The sequence below is a fragment of the Thermobia domestica genome, unplaced genomic scaffold (genome assembly GCF_964235325.1).
Source record: "Thermobia domestica unplaced genomic scaffold, izTheDome1.hap1.1 HAP1_SCAFFOLD_231, whole genome shotgun sequence".
NCBI classification, from domain to species: domain Eukaryota; kingdom Metazoa; phylum Arthropoda; class Insecta; order Zygentoma; family Lepismatidae; genus Thermobia; species Thermobia domestica.
This window is the reverse complement of record NW_027655950.1, coordinates 137,921-163,842: the sequence shown is the minus strand read 5'-3', so window position 1 is coordinate 163,842 and position 25,922 is coordinate 137,921. Positions and strand designations below refer to the sequence as shown.

General features: G+C 36.6%; 1 protein-coding gene across 1 annotated transcript in view; it reads left to right on the top strand.

Moving 5' to 3' along the window:
- Positions 1-1,545: 1,545 nt before the first annotated feature.
- The window catches only part of LOC145676585 (uncharacterized), a 40,720-nt gene continuing 16,343 nt past the window's right edge, over positions 1,546-25,922 (top strand). Inside the window, exons 1-2 of the mRNA XM_081747419.1 lie at positions 1,546-1,676; positions 4,709-4,850. Of these exons, the coding sequence (XP_081603545.1) occupies positions 1,617-1,676; positions 4,709-4,850 (202 nt within the window). The 5' untranslated portion in view covers positions 1,546-1,616. The remainder of the gene's footprint in view (positions 1,677-4,708; positions 4,851-25,922) is intronic.

Genomic DNA, 25,922 nt, shown 5'->3' with positions numbered 1-25,922 from the left:
AAGACTACAATAAATGGACGATATCAAATCAGAGAAATCGTACGTAAAGACGAAGAGGTTAGCGGAAGACCGTGGAGCATAGACGGTTTCCAGCTGCGGTGACCTCTAAGTAATGGCAAAATACCTATGATGATAATAATGGTTACTGATATCACTACCATTGATACATAAAAGTAGGGGCCGCGGTGGCTCAGTGGTAGAGCGTTCACCTCTGGTGCATGGGATCCTTGCTTCGATCCCAGCTCGAGCCAAGTGAACATTGTGGTAGACAAACACCGTATGCGTGGGTTTTCTCTGGGTTCTCCCGTTTCCTCGCACTTCCTTCATTCCACCATTTCATTCATTTCTCATCATCATTGTCTCCTTTAGCCTAGCCGGCATAATCATGGAACGTAAAACTTAAATAGTTCATTTCATTTTGATTTCCATATAGCAAAACCCGTAAGAGATATGGAGACGTGATTTTTGCAATTCATTAAGGGTCTCAACAATAGGTTCCATATCCTTCGTTTACCTTCTATTCAAACAAGAAATGCTTCAATTAACCATTTCCAGTTTCAATATTTATGGGCAGAGCAAAAACGGTAATGGATAGCCACATGTGATTTTCCGAATCGATTCAGAGTGTGAAGATAACATACCAACACAAACCGCAACACTTTACCAAAGCCGGAAGTGGTTTAAATTTACTACTATTTCCGATTTCAATACTATTTTCCGTGAAGCAAAAACTGTTAAGAGATATCGATTTTTTTTTAATCGATTCAATTTTCCAAGAACAGGTTCTATACCCTTCCTTAATCCTCTATTCAAACGGGAAGTTCATCAAATTAACCTCTTGCGGTTTCATCTTTTATCACCTTAGAACAAAGAGAGTAAGGGATAGTCAGTACTTTTTTAAATATCGATTCAGCGTCCGAGTAATAGGTTCTATCTTTGATCTTATCACTCTATTACAACGAGTCGTTATGGATGTACTACGTCAAGTTTGAATATTGAATTCACATGGTTTGGAAGTCTACCGTAGTTTCACAATGTGAAACGAAATTCATTCGCTGGAATAACGAATTTTTGTTCTTCGAATATTGGAAGAATCGATTATTCGAATATTGAAAGAATTAATTATTCAAATATTGGAAGAATCGATTATTCCAATATTAGAATTGGTTATTCGAATGTTGGAAGAATCGATTATTCGAATATTAGAAGAATCGATTATTCGAATATTAGAACAATTGATTATTCGAATATTGGAAGAATCGATTATTCAAATTTCAACAGGGCTTTTAATGTTTGTCATCAGTGTTAGTTACACCAACTTCTGTAACTTCACATTCAAGAATTATTTAAAGATCTGAGAGCAGGGATTTTTTTTTTTTTTCATCTTAGCGCATGACAGCATCTCGTAAGACAATGATGCTATTCAGCCAGGTGAGTTGTTGCTATTTCGAAGAATAACATGAATATGTTTATCATTTCAGCTGATAAGAATGAGAAACACAATGCACCTAGGGAATCAATGTTATTTATTGTTTTCTTCTTAACAGATAAAACAATGTCAACGTTTTCACTTCTGAACCGTTATTTATCGTGATTATAACGAACGAGTAGACGCCATGGATGGACATTGTACGAATGCGTTCAGGAAATGTCTTGGAGCTTCATTATTTAGTTGTGTAAGTTATAGTGAAGACAATTCTTACAAATAATACAGAATTAGAGGGGGTCTCGACAAGGGTTGCCACCTTTCTTATTGGTAAGTCTAAAACGGGACACGCTAATCGAATATTTGCACATCGATGGTTCATCAGACTCACATTTTTAGACCGAACAATTTATTAAGAATAATGCAAAGAAATATTTAGGCTATGTTCATGAATTTAAAAAATGCAATGAAAATTTAAACCAAAAATACACGAAACAGAGAACTCGCAGCATCAATTTGTCGGCGGTTATCTGGACAGAAATTACGAACTATTGAGCAGGACAAAATATTTTTGGCTGTGATTTCACTGTTGCTAACCAGAAGAAAAAAAGAACTATTAGCGATAGACCCATATTGATATTTCGATACTCATAAATAGGTACACATCGTAAATCGAATCTTACAAATGACATTAAGAACTTCTGTCGATTAGTTTTTAAGTATTGTCGATGCTGTGCCGTTCCAACATATAACGTGTCACTCTTAGGTGTAAATGGGAACATTAATTTTTTTCTTAAAACCAGAGATGTCTTGCCTAGTTCGAGACAGGTGGCAACTCTAGCCTCGACCCCACCAGGATCTAACCAGAACACTAAGACACGATAACCGACGTAATTCTTAAATCTCCTTACATTCATAGTTTTTAATATATAAAGGTTATTATTATGAAATATGATTTTTCCCAACAAGGACAACCCCCTCCCCCCCAAAAAGAAAGAAAAAACAGGGTTGTCGACTTTCAAACTACTACCGTTTTCTCTCAGAGAAACAATGGCCTGAAAATAGTAGGATATTAAATTGGGTTCTCTATTCCACTCTACACACAATGCAAATATATAAAAAAATGAAATGAAATCTTTGAGTTTTACGCCCACGCTTATGCCGGCTAGGCTAAAGGAGATGGTGATGAGGAGAAATGAATGAAATGTGAGAATGAAGGAAGTGGGAGGAAACAGAACCCCGAGAAAACCCACGCACAAGGTGCCTGTCAACCACAAAGCTCAGTTGGCACGAACCACGGTCCCCATGTACCAGAGGACATACTACTGAGCCACCGCGGCCCCCAATGCAGATATGTAGTATTCGAAAGATGCTTGGTCATGTAAGTAAACGTGCTCTATTGAAGCACATTTTGCTCATGGTAGATATGTTTTTAGAACTCATAATTGAGCAGAAGAAATAAGGGCACTCATAATAGATATTAATTGACTATGTATTACGAATCTACCGTTGCGTGAGGAACACATTTTGTCTTGATTACTTATACTCACGATTTCAAAACAACATCAGTAATTTTCCAGCTTATAGATATTTCACATGCACGTGAACATGGTCGAAAGGTAACTTTAATTTACCTGTACATTAGGGTATATCGAAAATAACTTTCTTTCGAAATGTTATATGGCTACCCTACATCCGTATCCCCATATTACGTGTTATTACCCATTGAAGATTTGTAAACGAGTTGTGGTGGATAATCCGTAGGATTTCTCGTGGTTCCCCCCACTTTCTTGTTCATTCCCGTTCAACTGTTTTACTCATTCTTTAATGGTGCACTCCTTTAGCCTATAGAACATCGCTGTGAGAGTTTTGTTTTCAAATATGGCCGGCTGATAAGTAAGTTCACAACCCAAGTCAGGAATATAACAAGAGGGAAAGCTGCTCTTAATCTAAAGCCACGGCTGACGGTACGAAGTGAGGACACTTTTTACGTGTCAAATCTTAAGCAATTAATGTCGTATTCCTTTGTTGGCTGCCTGTCATCGCACCTTTGCGACATTGTCTTTGCCATTATGTGTCTCGAAAGTTCATTTACCCACCGTGCTTTTCGAGATGTCTGCCTTCAACCTTTTGCAACTTTTGTTCATTAAAAGTTTTGTTGTTTTCATTTCCTCCTATACGTTGTCAACAATCTTTTGTCCGTTTGACGGAAGCGAGGAGAAGGTGCATGTTCACTCAGTGAAAGATCGTTCTTCAACACTACTGTAAGAGGTTCCGTTTTCGATCCCAGGCTAAGTGAGTTTGTGGGCCCAGAATTACGTTTCCGTGTATTTTGAAAAAGGTGTTAGTATTTCCTTCCACATCATTCTTCCACCAATTATCCCAAAATCATTAAACATCATTAACCACGTGTGTCCTTTATCGGGCTAGACATGGTCATGCATACTAATTCAAAACTTTGATTAAGGAACGACTACATCCATAATCGACATAAGGCATGAATTCAAGCCTTAATTTAATTTTAATTTTATCCATTACATTCATTTCCTGTCGTAATTATGCAACTAAGCACAACACACTAAAAATCTTTCTCCATTTTAACTCTGTTCAAGACACCAGTAACCTGTTAACGAATTTTCTTTATCTGTTCCCACCGGGTAATTTGCACCCTGATTAGAATCCTACGTAGAGTAGATTTTTTGTTAGACAGTGCTCCTTTCTCACTAACAGGTTAATGCTCCTAGTTACCTGCGCGGGTCCGACTCCGAATCAGGCCGGTAGCCAGCCCAAAAATGTAGGAGGGCCCGGCTGAAGTTAAGGGGGCCGATCCAACCATATTATAGTTCATTTGCAAGTCTACCGTGAAAATTTTAGGGGGACAGCCAAAATTTAGGGGGCCCGGCCCCCTTAGACCCCCCTGGATACGGGCCTGCTCCGAATGGGAATATTATTTTACATAAAAGCCCGAGTAACGAGTTTAATCGGTCTACCACGTGTTCGTTTCACCAAAATTACACCAGAGTGCTGAAAAGGTAAGTTCGAGCCTTCGTTCTGGTGGGGGCTGTGGGTTGTCATAATGCTACTTTTAGGGGCTTCAAACTCTGGAATGGATTTTATTTATATATATAAAACAAGAAAGTTCCCCCCTGGATCCGCCCCTGCGTAGTACAGAAGTATTATTTAACAAAATACAAAATAAAACTAAATTGATATTACTCACAGAACATTGAAATGAGTTCAAAGTCCATTTATTCTTTGTATTGAAAGAGCTTTTTCTTCTAGGTATATACATACAGGAGAAGTACAAGATTACGGTTAATGGTATTCTTTGCTGTCATTGCCATTATAGCAATTACTTTGATCATAAGGAACATGGTTGGCCGAAGAGAGAAGCCAATGTCACATGGCGAGCACGAAATAGATTGTAAGTAGAAAATTTGTTAAGTAAATCACTATTTGAGCATTAATACCAACCTCAAACATTATAACATCTCATCACAACAGTTAGAAATTCCTATTTTGCTCTTGAATTTCTCACGCTATACTAAAATAATAACAAAATTTTCTACTTAGAAAACATGAACAGTGAAATTAGTCTACATCAGTAATTTTCTTCAATATATGAATGAATTATTCAAAACTTCCGATTGTCTGCGTTTATCAAACAGTTTATGAACAACTATTTTCCTTAATTGAAACAGAATTGAAAATGCTTATCAAAATAAGTACGTTTTGCTATGAGTTTAGAATTTCCATCAAGCTTTTTTTTTTTTTTTTTTTTAAATACCAAATACAACTAACGTTCCTTGGCACTTGTTTCTTGAGATTTGGAACTCACGGAATAACTCACTTTAACACCAACATGGATTTTCTAGTAACAAAATTTGACAATTAGCATTAATTTCAAGTTATCTGAAGACTAATTTGTCTACTTCTCGCCCATACAAAATTTTGTTGGCGTCAATGGAATGTATGTACATGAAAAATCCCATAAATCCTGCCAATTTTTACAAAAAAAAAGTATTTATCCCATTGAGAACTTATTGTCAAAAAATCCCACAATATGGGATTTTCCCCACGACTTGGCATCGCTGTGTTTGTGCTGTTTGAAGTCAGCCCGAACTTACTTTTCGTGCTGAGGGAAATTGGCCCTTAAGAAATAGTGGAAACTTGATATCAACTGGTGCCAAAAACAAATAGTAGGCCCAGGAGCGGATCCAGGCTGAATGTTTTTTTTTTTTGGGGGGGGGGCGGTCGTTCGAAGTCAATGGGTTTTATTTTACATTTATAATACAAAGGTAAAAATTCTTAGGATAAGTTTTATTTCTAAAATAAGAAATATCCTATTCTGGAGAGGCGATCGCCCCCCCCTAGATCCGCCCCTGAGTAAGCCTATATATAAAAATGGTTTGTTTTAGTTATTTCATATCCACGTAAAACAGGAAAACTAATAATAATAATAATAATAATAATAATAATAATAATAATAATAATAATAATAATAATAATAATAATAATAATAATAATAATAATAATATTACAATCAGTGATGATATGATTTGAGCTGCCTCAAACGAAGGGCGCCGATTTCTCTGTAACTTTCGGGAGGCCCATTCAGATGTGTGTTTGGTTCCAGACAAGGGTCTAAGGAGGCATATATGAGGATTTTAAGACAAATTGAATTCAAATTATGCCAAATATTGTGTATTCATAAAAAATACATATAACAAGAAAAATACACACTATAAAAAATACATGCTCATAAAAATACATGGCGACCCTCATGAGTATTGGACCCCCCAGGATCGACCCCCCTTGTCTGAAACCAGAATGCACTATCTACAGTTTTTGCTGATTTCTGAATGTAAACATGAAATCACTTGGGTTTCGCGTATTTCACACCGAACCTTATGGCGGAACAAACTAACTGTAAATGCAGGAATTCATGCAACAACCAAGTAAAGCCCATTTTGCAAAGACAGTAGTTCCTGTCAAGTAAGGTGCAAAATCCTGGGGGATGAAGGGAAATTCTCACTGTTTAATATTTTTGGAAGAAAATTCTCCCTCTCTATAAACTTACTGGGCGGGGGGTGAATAAAATGACACTCTTGTCAAAATTTTGCTAATTACAGATTCGTCCGTTTTCATATTTTTAGATTCGTCCACTTCAAACAATAACAAGCAACGGATGGCTGTGACCATGGAAGTTGGTAACTCTGCGGACGGTTGGCAAACCGAACCGCTGTGGATAACATATAACCCAAAGCATTCAGAAACCGCCGCGGATCGTAACTACTAGCGACCGATTTTCAGTCGGCAGCAGTTGGAGAACCTCATTGGCGTGGATGAAAACACTCATTTGACTCAATGTAGTTCCACCCGGTTTTGCCAAATCAACCAAATCACTATCTACTCTGATGATTTTATCACCTTTTGCTAAGCCTAAAGCGAGACACACTTATCGAATATGTGCAGGTTACCCGTTCCTCCTTCACAAAATTTATATACGAAACAATTTCTTAAGATTAAGAACAATAGAAATAAATACATACGGTATATTCTTGAAATAAAATTTAAACCAAAAGTCACTAACCAGAAAACATGTATAGCGTCAGCTTGGTAGCGCTTAGTTGAACAGAAGCTATGAAACATTCAATGTCAAAGAATAGGCCTAACATGATGGGCGGCGATTGCACTGCTACCAGCACGAAAAGTTTTAGCGACAGAAACATGTCGATACCTTGACATTCATAGGTTCCTCATGGGTAAAAATTTACAGATGTACTAACAATTTCTGTCCCTCTCAGGCATGATTCGAGATGCTGAAAATTTCCTTAGAAATCGGGATGTCACCTAATTCAGGATAGATGGCAATCTTATGACAACACCCAACTTATAAACGTGATGTAAAATATCGTCATTCAATTTCAATATATTTTGCACGAGTCAACTACCCGCTTCGTTGGTTAAAATAAGAAAAAAATAGTAATATGTTGCGTTAGTCAGTCACCTTTTACTATTATTGAAGCGTTCTCTGATAGATATTATTTTTTGTCTTGCATTCTTCAACCAGAGGATATATATATATATATATATATATATATATATATATATATATATATATATATATATATATATATATATATATATATATTTATTTATTTTCAACTCGAGACATTGCCACATATAGTTAGCCGTGTCAGAAGCAAGGGTTTTTTTCCCTCCCCGAAGTTGCGGGCCTGAATTTGGATTTAAACGGCATCGGAAGTGTCACTGTTCATCTCAATGACCCGGAAAACTATGGATTCTATACTAATATCGGTCATTTTCGATCAGTTTTATATGATCCCCCTCCTCCAAGTTGCGGGGTTGAATTTGGATTTAAACTATATTGGAAGTGTTATTGTTCATTTCAGCGACCCCGAAAACTATGGATTCGACACTAATATCGGTCATTTTCTATCATTTTTATATATCTCCTCCTCCCCCTTATCCCAACTTGCGGGTCTGAATTTGAATTTAAACGGCATCGAAAGTATCACTGTTCATCACAGGGACTCCGAAAACTATGGATTCGATACTAATAGATCGCTGATTTGCTGCAACAGTAACACAACTCAAAAATTGCCCTTATTGAGTTAATGGGAAGAAAAAAAGCCCTTTATGTATCTACGTAAAACTGAAAAAGGGTCCGTTGCCATAGAAACCACCGTTTCCATAACAACGAATCCCGTCACGGCTCGTCAATCTAAAACTGATTGAGGGAAAAAAGAATCTGCAACAAATGTGATGCACGGAATAAGTCGTGAGTGGGAACCCTTCCCCCTGGTGGGGATGTTCATGAAGCTATCAGCTTATGTCTAATTATATTGGACTATAATATCCATTTCTTAATTTCGAACATACTAGGTTCGATCGAAATGAGAAAACTTTTTATCGGACTTCTGAAGAAAATAAAATAAAATAAATAAATACATGACCGTGTTTATTACATATAGAATTCCCAGTCACGACCCCCTTTTCAGTTTTATTTAAAAATTAGAAGAAGAAGATGAAGAAAGGAAAAGGAAGATAGAAGAGAAAAGAGGTAAAGTAAGAAGGTGATAATGAGGAAACTGTTACTGGATATTTTGAGAAATATGGTAAAGGGAAAGTGAATAATTATCGAATTGGGATCATTTCCAATAGCTATTGGGTGAATGTTTGGTATTAAGGTGATCAAAGGTAGACACATGTTAACCCATACATCCCCGACCTAGATCCATTTAACCCCAACTACCGAATTATCCCAATCTAGCTCTGAGATAGATGAGAAAGTTTAATTTTACCGTTTATTCAATATTTCCAGAAGTTCTAGACTAATATCCAATATTTGAAAAATGAACGACGAAGTTGATGGCATGTTAGAATCGACCACAGAGGAAAAAAAAATCAGAGTATCACATATTTGTCGAAGATTTTGACTTTCACAGTTCTCCCATGCTGATCATTCGTTCAGGCTACTTCAGTCCTTTTTACTTCCTTCATAGAGCCAACTTAAATTAAGTTAGTATTGACATTCAATGACTTTAATTGCCAACTACCATTAATTATAATAAGTCACACATATATGTCAAAATAATTGGTGCACTTAATACTAAACCTACATTTCACTCACACACACATTCATACAGGACAATGTATACTTCAGGTTGTATTTAGTTGAATTAAACTAACCTAACTACATTTCTATAGACATTTATTACATTTCAATAAAAGAAAACTTAGTTTGACATAACAGGAAAAAATTTAATACATGAAAAGAATGTTTCATAAGCATGCACAGAAATCCGCTACTTTCAACAAAATCAAATAACACATTTCTCTTTCTAGATATATTAAAAGTTGGATTACATGAAAAAAAAATCGACAAAAAAAAACGAAGAACAGAAAATAAAGGAAAAAAAAAGAAAATTCAAAGGTCAATATATTTAAGATTCAGTGCAATGAATACATATCATTGCGGGCAAAAGAAAGAAAAAAATATAATTGGTTAATCATTCTTAAAAAAAAAAAGCACTTTAGTAGCATTTTATTGAGTCTCTGTCCCAAGAGGAGACATTTCGACAATTTTATGAGTCTTTGTTCTCACGTCGATAATAACTCCTTTTTCAACTCTCTTTACGCACTGTGATTTGTGTCCATGAGAGTATTTAATCGTTTTTGTTTTAACTATAGACAAATAGTTGCTTCATATCACATATATATATAAATTTCTCATTTCGTCACTTGACGCACTTGATATAAAATTTCAAAGTTTATCGAGATTTAAAATATCGAGTCCAGTCCCAAACATTGGGAACATATTTCCATATTCCTGTATTCACATTAAATTATTAACCTAATTTCAGTTCGTTGAATTTAAGATCACTATTTTTTTTTCTAGTATAGATCGTGTAGTCAAAAGATTCTAGTCACTGAATAGTTAGGTTTCCGATCGTAGGGGAAGGATTTGTTTCATAGTTTACTGATAGAAGGATTCGTTGGTGGGGCACACTGTTTCGTAGCTTACTGATTTCACTATGATCTCGCAAAGTAAATTTGGATAAGGATTAGGGTTATTTTTACTTGTCTTACGACCTGCTACTTGTTTTATTTACATGCAGTATTTAACATGATATTCAACTTTAATAGTTACAAACATCAATAACAACTCAACAAAATGTAATTTATTACAATTTACGCGGTAATACTATATATCACAAAGAGTTGGTTAATATCGGGTGTCAAAAATCTATGGCAACCTAAAACAACCAGGGTAAATACCGAGCCCTTTACATACATACTCGCATATATATATATATTCATATTACTCAATATAATCAATTTCACTCTAATATAAATCTCAGTATTTCGTCGACATTTAATATCTACATAAACTTTTTATATTCGATAAGTATTCATATTTTATTGGCTCAAAATAAACAAAAACCCTGACTAACAAAAATTATTATTTTTTTTATAAGGTTGCGACATTGAACTTTATATATATAAACCCGATAATCAATAATCATTCTCAATTTACTAAAGATCCGCGTATATAAAAAAATAGTTGGTATTATTTAATAAGTTGACATAAGAGGTGGAAATACAACAAATAGAGCAGGCACGTAACTTATAAAACTATGTAAGTACATATATAGATGTATATACAGAAAAAAAAAGTCAATGTTATTCGAAACTAGTGGGCCCAAACTACTAATACATACACACTATATGACCAATCAATAGAAATAAGACCAGAAATCAGTCGTCAATGGGTATAATTTGTACGATCAATGAACAACAAATGTTTCTAGGAACCTGAAAGCATAGTGTACCTTCTCGTCAATTTCTCCCGTGGTGGATTGAATATCGCGAAAATGGTCCTGAGATGTGCTGCAATACCTCCACGAATTGCATCCCTCGATGTCTCAGTTAGTACATACGATCGAAATAAGTGATATGAATATTGTATGTTTTCATGAGTTTCAGAAACCGGGGGGGGGGAGGTTAAAAAAGTTTGAAAAAAAAAATCTCGAAGTAATGAAGACAGAGAGAGAGATAGAGAAGAAGGAAGACGAAGAATAGGGGCGCCAAAGACTTAAGTGGGAAATAACTAACGCTACAAAGATAGAAGTCGAATTTCGCTCTCAACAAAATCCATAGCCAAAATATTCTTAACATGCCGAAAGGGTGGTCTACTCAAATACGTAGACTCAAGGAGCGCCCTGCTGCCAAGGATGCAAGTTCTGTGTCCATCAGATCCCAATCCCACAAGAGTTTGGTTGTAAGATTGAAATCCGATCCCCGTATCCGGCCCAAACCAGCAGGGTCCCGAAAATCCTCCGGAAGGTTAGAGACGGCGTTAATTTAGAATTTCAAAAGAAAAAAAATCATCCGACCTCTTGGAAACTAGAAGATTCCAGAATAGTAATGAAATTAGAGTAATAGCTAAGATATCCCTAATTAGAATTTGCCAAAATAAATAAAAAAATTAAATAAACTGAATTTTGGATCGGTGATTTCAATAACCAAACATCACCGATGGCTACCCCGCGCAGACATGCCACAGTCTGGGACGTCGTTAATTTCCCTCATCTAATTAAACTAAGAAAAGACATGAAAATACTTAAGGGGACTAGGGGTCGACGTCCGGGTACGCTAATGACATGAATATTAATTTAGTAGCAGTTGATTTAATCGGATAGTCCGAACTGAGTTATATGAACACTGCACAATAAATAAATAAGGTAAGCAACGGAAAAAAAATCTCGGAGAGGCAATGAATGTTAAAGGTACAAATGACCGAAACCTGTACTTTTCGATGATCACAGGAAATAGCAGTTATTTTTCTTAATTATCATTTCTGTCAACCTTTAGGAGTAATTCCCACATCATGCTACCCTATCTATTGAAAGGCTTAAGATCCGGGGCTGTTATTATGAGGTACTTAAATGCGAAGTAACACACAATTCCCAACTACAATTTACTATCCAAGTAGCAAACTCGGTTGGATGAATGTACTGGTGTAGAAGTCAAAACGCGAGAGATTTTTTTTTAGTAAACGTATTCATATTTTCACTATATAACATACACTAGGCCTATCCATTTAAATATAGGTGTCATCATCTCATTCATATTTTATATCATATTATTAATATATCATTACATTCATTCATTATCTACTAATTTTCGCGCGAAGTAATATTTTACAGACACCCTATTTCATACATTTTACACGCAGGCCATACACATATTTATATTACACACTAATAAATATATAATTATCACAATCTATCACGCTCAAACTACCACACGATAACATTCATCGAACCACGTACTCTTTGTTTCGAAGCACCCAAATTGTATTTACTTCGCAGGTTTAAAAAAAAATCATACGTGTATTCACTGAAAGTTAATTTGTCAACGATTAATCTATTTCCAATTTGCTGATAAAACTAAAGCAACAATGGAATTTTTCTACAGCCACGGGAAAAGAGAATTTAATACTACATTTTGAAACAAACAGTAACAGCATATGGGCTTTACTTCTATTAAGAAAATAGATATTCTTTATTTCAGCGGATATTTCAATTACTACTGGACCTAGCAAGCTGAAATTTTCAGTACAGTAAGATCTCATGCTATCTTATATGAAGGTATACTCATCTGAACCGAAAACCATGTCCACGGGAAGTAATTTGCGAATAAATGGCCAAAATCAAACAATCTAGATCACTAAGTCAGGCGATGTCGTAATGTCAACAAACAACTGACTACCGAAAACAGACACTATGGCGCTGTGGTGGAGGCATAATTTACCGTGTACTGAAATATATACTTGTACTCATTAATCAGAAATTTAATATTTACTCCGGTTTAGTATACTTCGAGTTAGACAAATGGTACTAAATTAACGCATATTTATACACTGTCCTAACCGAAAATTCACACACTCACACAAAACTACTAACTACATACACCACTGTTAGTACTATACATAAAGACAACTAACTAAACCAAACATGCACCATTTAATTACATGCATGTTGACGAAAAATACTCCCTTGTTGGTATATACAGTCGGCTCTATTAAACTTAAAGGGGGGCAAAATGAGAAAGGTAACCCTAGGTCCAATTGACCTGACCAATTGTTTACATAATGATTGCTAAAGATTGATGCCCTGGGGGCACCTTAACGAGGTTTATTGAGGGACCCTTCCCCTGAGAGGGGAAAAGACCCTAAAACAAACAATAACTAACCCATTCCCCCGCTAGAACTGGTTCAATTTGGAAAAGGGGATAGGAGCCCTTTTAAGCTAACTTAAGCTGCCATTATGATTATTTACATTACAACTATCAAACCTACTACGTACATGCAATTACTAAATAAATAATAAAAAATCACATTTACTGTATACACGAACAACATGCACTAAACAGGTCGTAATTTCCCTAATCCCTAATTGAATTTGAAATAAAAAAGAAAGTAAAGTCACTATTTCACTCTTGTCTATTCTAGATAGGCAGCAAACATGGCTTCCTAGTAAACAGAAATCCGGAAGTCAGATATTTTCCCCTGGTTTTCAGTTCTTTGAACAAAAATATGTATTTCTGGCTCCTATATGATCACACGACGTTTATCAATGAAATTAACTGGATATTACCTTAAGTTCGTTTGAATTTCAGTTCTAATGGAGTCAAAATATGGTGATCACTTCCACAGATAGTGCTTCGTGACGTGTCTTCGATTATTCTGATAACATTGCGCCGAAAAAGCCAGAGGTAGGAGAATTCCTCCAATCAGAACGAAAACTTTAGCCGCGGAAATTACAAAGCAAATAGAAATTTGGCAAATCCAGATATAACCGGATCTGAAAGTGACTATGGACTAGTGAGAGGGGGTGAGGGAAAGATTAGGTACCTGACTAAATTCTACATTGGTCTGAAATTAAGAAAATTTATATCCAATGACGGAACTATGTTTCGGTATGACGTCAGAATGGTAAACCTTGTAACTATTCAACTTATATATCCGAAAATGGGATTTACACTTAATCAAAATATAAATAAAATATATTATTCAGTGGGAATATGGTTACTAATGAAACCTTTGGATTCATTATATTTAATTCGAAGTAAAGAGAGTAAATAAATTGTGTAACTAAACCGAAATTGAAAAAAAATTACTAGGTACAGGGTGCGTAAAAAAAATTGCCATTACTTTCAACTGTAATGGTACATTACAGTTTTCCCCGGCCCATTAACAAAATTTTGTTAGAATAACAAAATTTTGCTAATTGGGAATACTAACTACTGATGCTTGTTAAGTTAACACACTCATTCATCCCATTCAAACGTTACCAGTCTCACTAGGACAGTATATTATATCTACTTGGGGTATTGCGCGAGTAATTCACTACGTTTATCTTCTGTACAATTGAAAATCTTTAAATTTCGAAAATTGTGAGTTCCGATACTTTTTTTTTCAGTAGTGTTCATATAGCAATAGAACGGACAGAAGTTCTAACTGAGAAATCGACAGAGACAATTCGTAAGGCTTCAGCCGTCGACTAGTATATCTGATGACATTAGGCCGCAGTTTCCCGTCTATCACTGCCATTTAATATTGTTCTAGGCTCACCGTTACCACGCACTTGCGAAGGGACTGAATTCTGGGGTCGATTTACATTATTGTTACTATTATTGTTATTATTATTGCCCTGACTATTACCGTTCTCCCTTCTTCCGTACGTCCTGTTAAAATTCCTCCTGGTGTTATCGCCCCTATCCGGGTTCGATTCCATGTTGGTACGGTCATAGGGACGATAACTCCGGCGATTGTTGAACATGGGCCGATTCCTGAATAGTCGCCGGCCATTAGTGTTGTTTTCTGAGCCATACCCACTAGGATAACGAGATCCAGCTTGGGTATAACTCAGGAAATCTGTCTGGCAACTTGCCGTTACCTTCGTCTTCGTCGGTTTTAGAATCTTTGCCTGTCGGGCGAAGTATCGTTTTGGTGGACCACCAACTTCCTTGCCGCACAAGGCAGCTAAACGTGAGGTGACTTCTCGCACCGTTTGGCACAAGTGGGACGCTATGGCCCGGGACTCATCGGGTAGAAGAGCGTTAACTATAATATCTACCAGTTCGGCCTGAGAGGGATGTTCAGCTATCTGATAATATAGTTCGATGATTTTCCAAGCATAGTCCAAGAGGGACCCATACTTGGAGCGATCATACCGGAGTGATTGTAAGTTTCTCTTTTGGAGCCGCTCGATGTGCTCATTACAATACTCTTCTTTGAAAAGAATCAAAAAAATCACTGAACGTCCGGATTTGGTATTTAACCGAGGCAAACCATGCGCCCGAAGCGGCGATCAAACATTTTTCGACTATTTGTAGGCGTTCCCCATCAGTAAGTTTGTACATATCTAGATATTGCTGCAATCTTCGCAGAAAAACTCGAGGTAACCCGTTAGCAATGTTCCCATCGAAAGTGGGAAAACGTTCAATATCCCGGAGGGAAACTTTAGAGCTCATACTATACGGGGCAGGAAAAGAATCTATTGGAATCAACGCGTTATCCTGAGCGGTTGGGGTTGTCACCGGATTTGCCACCGACGGAGTGGTCACCGAACTGAACGCTCCCATATGACCAAGAGAGGTTTTATAATTAGTGTTGACCATGTGAGGTTCGAACTTAGAACCCACCACGGCAGTAACCGACGGTCCGGCACATCTCCTTTCCCCTCCTGGCAGCACGCTGTAAGATTGTACCATTCCAAAGGTAGAGTGAGCATTTACGCTAGTGACTGTTGTAGTCACAACACTCGACTGCATCGGTACATCGAAATTACTCAACCATGATTTCGAGGTTGGCTGATGCGGGGGACAATACATTGCTGTGTCCCGTGCATCAGGCAACACTTGACTCTTTCCCGGTGGGACGTTACTTGTTTCTGGGAAAATTTTCCCTGGAGAATCGCCATCAGGAAAAGGATAGGAGATATCAGACTTGACGAGTTCCAATTTAGTAATATTCCCCTTAAGACTGTCTACTTCGGTTTGAATTTGACTAATTCTTTGATCAACCGACTCTAGTTTGGTTTCTATTGATAGGTTAAATATTACAACATTTAATTTACTTATTTCAGCCTGCTGCTGTTCAACCTTTTGTTCGATGTCACAAAATCTTTTGTTTGTGCTCTCAAACCTTACATCTATTTCATTTAATTTTTCATTTGTTTCGTCTCTGAGCTGCTCGGTAGAATGTTGGGCCTGGTATCTAACCTGCTCTAGTTCAGTAGACGTTTGCTCTTTCAATTTGCTAATCGAAGAAGCAAAGTCTAAACAGATCTGGTCAAATTTATTGTTTAGTACCTCGAATCGAGCATCGGTCTCTCGTTTCGAGGTATCAAACTTTTCATTTATTTCACGTCTCATTTCTGCATTCTCACGCCTCATTTCTGCATTCTCACGTCTCAGATCTGCACCGTTCTGTTCTATTTTAACTTCCATGTTAGAAAATTTTTCATTCATCATTTCCATCATCTGGCGAATTAATGCAGACGTGTCAGACCCTCCAGATGACATTCCTTCCTTCGGGTTTGCCGTCTGATTCCGAGAATCACTGTGATTTCCATTCTTTTCCTCATCATCGAGGTCAGATATCTCCGCTGGAGATATTTGGCCTCGGTCCTTTTCACAATCCTCACAATATTTTATTATTTCGCCGGTTTGAACTTTTTCTGCATTTTCAGCCGTATCATCCAAATTGGTGCAAGCAAAGTGGATCCATTTTAGTCCACAACCGGTGCATCTTATTAATCTCCGCGGGGCGCGAGATCTTTTCTCTTTTTCATCTAACGTGCATTGAGTGCACGTGACTTCACATTCGTCCTGTGACAAAACAACTTTTTTATTTGTTGCCATAGCTTTGACACACTTTACAAAAGACAAGATATATATAAAAAATACACATATACTATAAAATACTTATTCGCTATCAAGACAAGTATTATTCATAAATTAAAGGACTCCCATTCTCTTTCCTTCCTTGAAACCCTTCTAGCGTTTAGTTCCAATTTAGAAAAAATTTTGACACTCCTTCTCTTTTTCCCCCTTAGAAAAGGAAGCAAAAATGACAAAGTAGCCAACGACTCTACTTGTTTCACTTGACTAAAATTTCTCTTATTAATTTCAATGTTGTAATCAATTCAACATGCCTTCAACCTCACTCTTTGACATTCTTAAAAAATTTCAGATCTATCGGTCGCCATTTAAACTGAGATCCGTTGCCATGGGAACAAACGTTGCCATGACAACCATTCTTGTCGCGGTTCACCAATCTAAAACTGATTGGCATGATAACTGGTATTATTCAATAAGCATTTTCAGATCCGTTACCATAGCAAACATGCGTTACCATGGCAACAGTCTTGTCACGTGTCGCCACTCTAAAACTGAAAAAAGGGCCCGTTGCCATAGAAACCACCGTTTCCATAACAACGAATCCCGTCACGGCTCGTCAATCTAAAACTGATTGAGGGAAAAAAGAATCTGCAACAAATGTGATGCACGGAATAAGTCGTGAGTGGGAACCCTTCCCCCTGGTGGGGATGTTCATGAAGCTATCAGCTTATGTCTAATTATATTGGACTATAATATCCATTTCTTAATTTCGAACATACTAGGTTCGATCGAAATGAGAAAACTTTTTATCGGACTTCTGAAGAAAATAAAATAAAATAAATAAATACATGACCGTGTTTATTACATATAGAATTCCCAGTCACGACCCCCTTTTCAGTTTTATTTAAAAATTAGAAGAAGAAGATGAAGAAAGGAAAAGGAAGATAGAAGAGAAAAGAGGTAAAGTAAGAAGGTGATAATGAGGAAACTGTTACTGGATATTTTGAGAAATATGGTAAAGGGAAAGTGAATAATTATCGAATTGGGATCATTTCCAATAGCTATTGGGTGAATGTTTGGTATTAAGGTGATCAAAGGTAGACACATGTTAACCCATACATCCCCGACCTAGATCCATTTAACCCCAACTACCGAATTATCCCAATCTAGCTCTAAGATAGATGAGAAAGTTTAATTTTACCGTTTATTCAATATTTCCAGAAGTTCTAGACTAATATCCAATATTTGAAAAATGAACGACGAAGTTGATGGCATGTTAGAATCGACCACAGAGGAAAAAAAAATCAGAGTATCACATATTTGTCGAAGATTTTGACTTTCACAGTTCTCCCATGCTGATCATTCGTTCAGGCTACTTCAGTCCTTTTTACTTCCTTCATAGGGCCAACTTAAATTAAGTTAGTATTGACATTCAATGACTTTAATTGCCAACTACCATTAATTATAATAAGTCACACATATATGTCAAAATAATTGGTGCACTTAATACTAAACCTACATTTCACTCACACACACATTCATACAGGACAATGTATACTTCAGGTTGTATTTAGTTGAATTAAACTAACCTAACTACATTTCTATAGACATTTATTACATTTCAATAAAAGAAAACTTAGTTTGACATAACAGGAAAAAATTTAATACATGAAAAGAATGTTTCATAAGCATGCACAGAAATCCGCTACTTTCAACAAAATCAAATAACACATTTCTCTTTCTAGATATATTAAAAGTTGGATTACATGAAAAAAAAATCGACAAAAAAAAAAACGAAAGACAGAAAATAAAGGGAAAAAAAGAAAATTCAAAGGTCAATATATTTAAGATTCAGTGCAATGAATACATATCATTGCGGGCAAAAGAAAGAAAAAAATATAATTGGTTAATCATTCTTAAAAAAAAAAGCACTTTAGTAGCATTTTATTGAGTCTCTGTCCCAAGAGGAGACATTTCGACAATTTTATGAGTCTTTGTTCTCACGTCGATAATAACTCCTTTTTCAACTCTCTTTACGCACTGTGATTTGTGTCCATGAGAGTATTTAATCGTTTTTGTTTTAACTATAGACAAATAGTTGCTTCATATCACATATATATATAAATTTCTCATTTCGTCACTTGACGCACTTGATATAAAATTTCAAAGTTTATCGAGATTTAAAATATCGAGTCCAGTCCCAAACATTGGGAACATATTTCCATATTCCTGTATTCACATTAAATTATTAACCTAATTTCAGTTCGTTGAATTTAAGATCACTATTTTTTTTTCTAGTATAGATCGTGTAGTCAAAAGATTCTAGTCACTGAATAGTTAGGTTTCCGATCGTAGGGGAAGGATTTGTTTCATAGTTTACTGATAGAAGGATTCGTTGGTGGGGCACACTGTTTCGTAGCTTACTGATTTCACTATGATCTCGCAAAGTAAATTTGGATAAGGATTAGGGTTATTTTTACTTGTCTTACGACCTGCTACTTGTTTTATTTACATGCAGTATTTAACATGATATTCAACTTTAATAGTTACAAACATCAATAACAACTCAACAAAATGTAATTTATTACAATTTACGCGGTAATACTATATATCACAAAGAGTTGGTTAATATCGGGTGTCAAAAATCTATGGCAACCTAAAACAACCAGGGTAAATACCGAGCCCTTTACATACATACTCGCATATATATATATATTCATATTACTCAATATAATCAATTTCACTCTAATATAAATCTCAGTATTTCGTCGACATTTAATATCTACATAAACTTTTTATATTCGATAAGTATTCATATTTTATTGGCTCAAAATAAACAAAAACCCTGACTAACAAAAATTATTATTTTTTTTATAAGGTTGCGACATTGAACTTTATATATATAAACCCGATAATCAATAATCATTCTCAATTTACTAAAGATCCGCGTATATAAAAAAATAGTTGGTATTATTTAATAAGTTGACATAAGAGGTGGAAATACAACAAATAGAGCAGGCACGTAACTTTTAAAACTATGTAAGTACATATATAGATGTATATACAGAAAAAAAAGTCAATGTTATTCGAAACTAGTGGGCCCAAACTACTAATACATACACACTATATGACCAATCAATAGAAATAAGACCAGAAATCAGTCGTCAATGGGTATAATTTGTACGATCAATGAATAACAAATGTTTCTAGGAACCTGAAAGCATAGTGTACCTTCTCGTCAATTTCTCCCGTGGTGGATTGAATATCGCGAAAATGGTCCTGAGATGTGCTGCAATACCTCCACGAATTGCATCCCTCGATGTCTCAGTTAGTACATACGATCGAAATAAGTGATATGAATATTGTATGTTTTCATGAGTTTCAGAAACCGGGGGGGGGGGAGGTTAAAAAATTTTGAAAAAAAAATCTCGAAGTAATGAAGACAGAGAGAGAGATAGAGAAGAAGGAAGACGAAGAATAGGGGCGCCAAAGACTTAAGTGGGAAATAACTAACGCTACAAAGATAGAAGTCGAATTTCGCTCTCAACAAAATCCATAGCCAAAATATTCTTAACATGCCAAAAGGGTGGTCTACTCAAATACGTAGACTCAAGGAGCGCCCTGCTGCCAAGGATGCAAGTTCTGTGTCCATCAGATCCCAATCCCACAAGAGTTTGGTTGTAAGATTGAAATCCGATCCCCGTATCCGGCCCAAACCAGCAGGGTCCCGAAAATCCTCCGGAAGGTTAGAGACGGCGTTAATTTAGAATTTCAAAAGAAAAAAAATCATCCGACCTCTTGGAAACTAGAAGATTCCAGAATAGTAATGAAATTAGAGTAATAGCTAAGATATCCCTAATTAGAATTTGCCAAAATAAATAAAAAAATTAAATAAACTGAATTTTGGATCGGTGATTTCAATAACCAAACATCACCGATGGCTACCCCGCGCAGACATGCCACAGTCTGGGACGTCGTTAATTTCCCTCATCTAATTAAACTAAGAAAAGACATGAAAATACTTAAGGGGACTAGGGGTCGACGTCCGGGTACGCTAATGACATGAATATTAATTTAGTAGCAGTTGATTTAATCGGATAGTCCGAACTGAGTTATATGAACACTGCACAATAAATAAATAAGGTAAGCAACGGAAAAAAAAATCTCGGAGAGGCAATGAATGTTAAAGGTACAAATGACCGAAACCTGTACTTTTCGATGATCACAGGAAATAGCAGTTATTTTTCTTAATTATCATTTCTGTCAACCTTTAGGAGTAATTCCCACATCATGCTACCCTATCTATTGAAAGGCTTAAGATCCGGGGCTGTTATTATGAGGTACTTAAATGCGAAGTAACACACAATTCCCAACTACAATTTACTATCCAAGTAGCAAACTCGGTTGGATGAATGTACTGGTGTAGAAGTCAAAACGCGAGAGATTTTTTTTTAGTAAACGTATTCATATTTTCACTATATAACATACACTAGGCCTATCCATTTAAATATAGGTGTCATCATCTCATTCATATTTTATATCATATTATTAATATATCATTACATTCATTCATTATCTACTAATTTTCGCGCGAAGTAATATTTTACAGACACCCTATTTCATACATTTTACACGCAGGCCATACACATATTTATATTACACACTAATAAATATATAATTATCACAATCTATCACGCTCAAACTACCACACGATAACATTCATCGAACCACGTACTCTTTGTTTCGAAGCACCCAAATTGTATTTACTTCGCAGGTTTAAAAAAAAATCATACGTGTATTCACTGAAAGTTAATTTGTCAACGATTAATCTATTTCCAATTTGCTGATAAAACTAAAGCAACAATGGAATTTTTCTACAGCCACGGGAAAAGAGAATTTAATACTACATTTTGAAACAAACAGTAACAGCATATGGGCTTTACTTCTATTAAGAAAATAGATATTCTTTATTTCAGCGGATATTTCAATTACTACTGGACCTAGCAAGCTGAAATTTTCAGTACAGTAAGATCTCATGCTATCTTATATGAAGGTATACTCATCTGAACCGAAAACCATGTCCACGGGAAGTAATTTGCGAATAAATGGCCAAAATCAAACAATCTAGATCACTAAGTCAGGCGATGTCGTAATGTCAACAAACAACTGACTACCGAAAACAGACACTATGGCGCTGTGGTGGAGGCATAATTTACCATGTACTGAAATATATACTTGTACTCATTAATCAGAAATTTAATATTTACTCCGGTTTAGTATACTTCGAGTTAGACAAATGGTACTAAATTAACGCATATTTATACACTGTCCTAACCGAAAATTCACACACTCACACAAAACTACTAACTACATACACCACTGTTAGTACTATACATAAAGACAACTAACTAAACCAAACATGCAGTGGCGGATCCAGGATATGATCAAGGGAGGGGCTAAACCATAATTTGCCGTTTTATCCAGTGTAAAGCTGAATTGAAGCCCATTTTATCTACTGTAAACCTGAGCGTCAAGGGGGGGGGGCTATAGCCCTTTAGCCCCCCCCTTATATCCGTCCTTGCAAACATGCACCATTTAATTACATGCATGTTGACGAAAAATACTCCCTTGTTGGTATATACAGTCGGCTCTATTAAACTTAAAGGGGGGCAAAATGAGAAAGGTAACCCTAGGTCCAATTGACCTGACCAATTGTTTACATAATGATTGCTAAAGATTGATGCCCTGGGGGCACCTTAACGAGGTTTATTGAGGGACCCTTCCCCTGAGAGGGGAAAAGGCCCTAAAACAAACAATAACTAACCCATTCCCCCGCTAGAACTGGTTCAATTTGGAAAAGGGGATAGGAGCCCTTTTAAGCTAACTTAAGCTGCCATTATGATTATTTACATTACAACTATCAAACCTACTACGTACATGCAATTACTAAATAAATAATAAAAAATCACATTTACTGTATACACGAACAACATGCACTAAACAGGTCGTAATTTCCCTAATCCCTAATTGAATTTGAAATAAAAAAGAAAGTAAAGTCACTATTTCACTCTTGTCTATTCTAGATAGGCAGCAAACATGGCTTCCTAGTAAACAGAAATCCGGAAGTCAGATATTTTCCCCTGGTTTTCAGTTCTTTGAACAAAAATATGTATTTCTGGCTCCTATATGATCACACGACGTTTATCAATGAAATTAACTGGATATTACCTTAAGTTCGTTTGAATTTCAGTTCTAATGGAGTCAAAATATGGTGATCACTTCCACAGATAGTGCTTCGTGACGTGTCTTCGATTATTCTGATAACATTGCGCCGAAAAAGCCAGAGGTAGGAGAATTCCTCCAATCAGAACGAAAACTTTAGCCGCGGAAATTACAAAGCAAATAGAAATTTGGCAAATCCAGATATAACCGGATCTGAAAGTGACTATGGACTAGTGAGAGGGGGTGAGGGAAAGATTAGGTACCTGACTAAATTCTACATTGGTCTGAAATTAAGAAAATTTATATCCAATGACGGAACTATGTTTCGGTATGACGTCAGAATGGTAAACCTTGTAACTATTCAACTTATATATCCGAAAATGGGATTTACACTTAATCAAAATATAAATAAAATATATTATTCAGTGGGAATATGGTTACTAATGAAACCTTTGGATTCATTATATTTAATTCGAAGTAAAGAGAGTAAATAAATTGTGTAACTAAACCGAAATTGAAAAAAAATTACTAGGTACAGGGTGCGTAAAAAAAATTGCCATTACTTTCAACTGTAATGGTACATTACAGTTTTCCCCGGCCCATTAACAAAATTTTGTTAGAATAACAAAATTTTGCTAATTGGGAATACTAACTACTGATGCTTGTTAAGTTAACACACTCATTCATCCCATTCAAACGTTACCAGTCTCACTAGGACAGTATATTATATCTACTTGGGGTATTGCGCGAGTAATTCACTACGTTTATCTTCTGTACAATTGAAAATCTTTAAATTTCGAAAATTGTGAGTTCCGATACTTTTTTTTCAGTAGTGTTCATATAGCAATAGAACGGACAGAAGTTCTAACTGAGAAATCGACAGAGACAATTCGTAAGGCTTCAGCCGTCGACTAGTATATCTGATGACATTAGGCCGCAGTTTCCCGTCTATCACTGCCATTTAATATTGTTCTAGGCTCACCGTTACCACGCACTTGCGAAGGGACTGAATTCTGGGGTCGATTTACATTATTGTTACTATTATTGTTATTATTATTGCCCTGACTATTACCGTTCTCCCTTCTTCCGTACGTCCTGTTAAAATTCCTCCTGGTGTTATCGCCCCTATCCGGGTTCGATTCCATGTTGGTACGGTCATAGGGACGATAACTCCGGCGATTGTTGAACATGGGCCGATTCCTGAATAGTCGCCGGCCATTAGTGTTGTTTTCTGAGCCATACCCACTAGGATAACGAGATCCAGCTTGGGTATAACTCAGGAAATCTGTCTGGCAACTTGCCGTTACCTTCGTCTTCGTCGGTTTTAGAATCTTTGCCTGTCGGGCGAAGTATCGTTTTGGTGGACCACCAACTTCCTTGCCGCACAAGGCAGCTAAACGTGAGGTGACTTCTCGCACCGTTTGGCACAAGTGGGACGCTATGGCCCGGGACTCATCGGGTAGAAGAGCGTTAACTATAATATCTACCAGTTCGGCCTGAGAGGGATGTTCAGCTATCTGATAATATAGTTCGATGATTTTCCAAGCATAGTCCAAGAGGGACCCATACTTGGAGCGATCATACCGGAGTGATTGTAAGTTTCTCTTTTGGAGCCGTTCGATGTGCTCATTACAATACTCTTCTTTGAAAAGAATCAAAAAATCACTGAACGTCCGGATTTGGTATTTAACCGAGGCAAACCATGCGCCCGAAGCGGCGATCAAACATTTTTCGACTATTTGTAGGCGTTCCCCATCAGTAAGTTTGTACATATCTAGATATTGCTGCAATCTTCGCAGAAAAACTCGAGGTAACCCGTTAGCAATGTTCCCATCGAAAGTGGGAAAACGTTCAATATCCCGGAGGGAAACTTTAGAGCTCATACTATACGGGGCAGGAAAAGAATCTATTGGAATCAACGCGTTATCCTGAGCGGTTGGGGTTGTCACCGGATTTGCCACCGACGGAGTGGTCACCGAACTGAACGCTCCCATATGACCAAGAGAGGTTTTATAATTAGTGTTGACCATGTGAGGTTCGAACTTAGAACCCACCACGGCAGTAACCGACGGTCCGGCACATCTCCTTTCCCCTCCTGGCAGCACGCTGTAAGATTGTACCATTCCAAAGGTAGAGTGAGCATTTACGCTAGTGACTGTTGTAGTCACAACACTCGACTGCATCGGTACATCGAAATTACTCAACCATGATTTCGAGGTTGGCTGATGCGGGGGACAATACATTGCTGTGTCCCGTGCATCAGGCAACACTTGACTCTTTCCCGGTGGGACGTTACTTGTTTCTGGGAAAATTTTCCCTGGAGAATCGCCATCAGGAAAAGGATAGGAGATATCAGACTTGACGAGTTCCAATTTAGTAATATTCCCCTTAAGACTGTCTACTTCGGTTTGAATTTGACTAATTCTTTGATCAACCGACTCTAGTTTGGTTTCTATTGATAGGTTAAATATTACAACATTTAATTTACTTATTTCAGCCTGCTGCTGTTCAACCTTTTGTTCGATGTCACAAAATCTTTTGTTTGTGCTCTCAAACCTTACATCTATTTCATTTAATTTTTCATTTGTTTCGTCTCTGAGCTGCTCGGTAGAATGTTGGGCCTGGTATCTAACCTGCTCTAGTTCAGTAGACGTTTGCTCTTTCAATTTGCTAATCGAAGAAGCAAAGTCTAAACAGATCTGGTCAAATTTATTGTTTAGTACCTCGAATCGAGCATCGGTCTCTCGTTTCGAGGTATCAAACTTTTCATTTATTTCACGTCTCATTTCTGCATTCTCACGCCTCATTTCTGCATTCTCACGTCTCAGATCTGCAC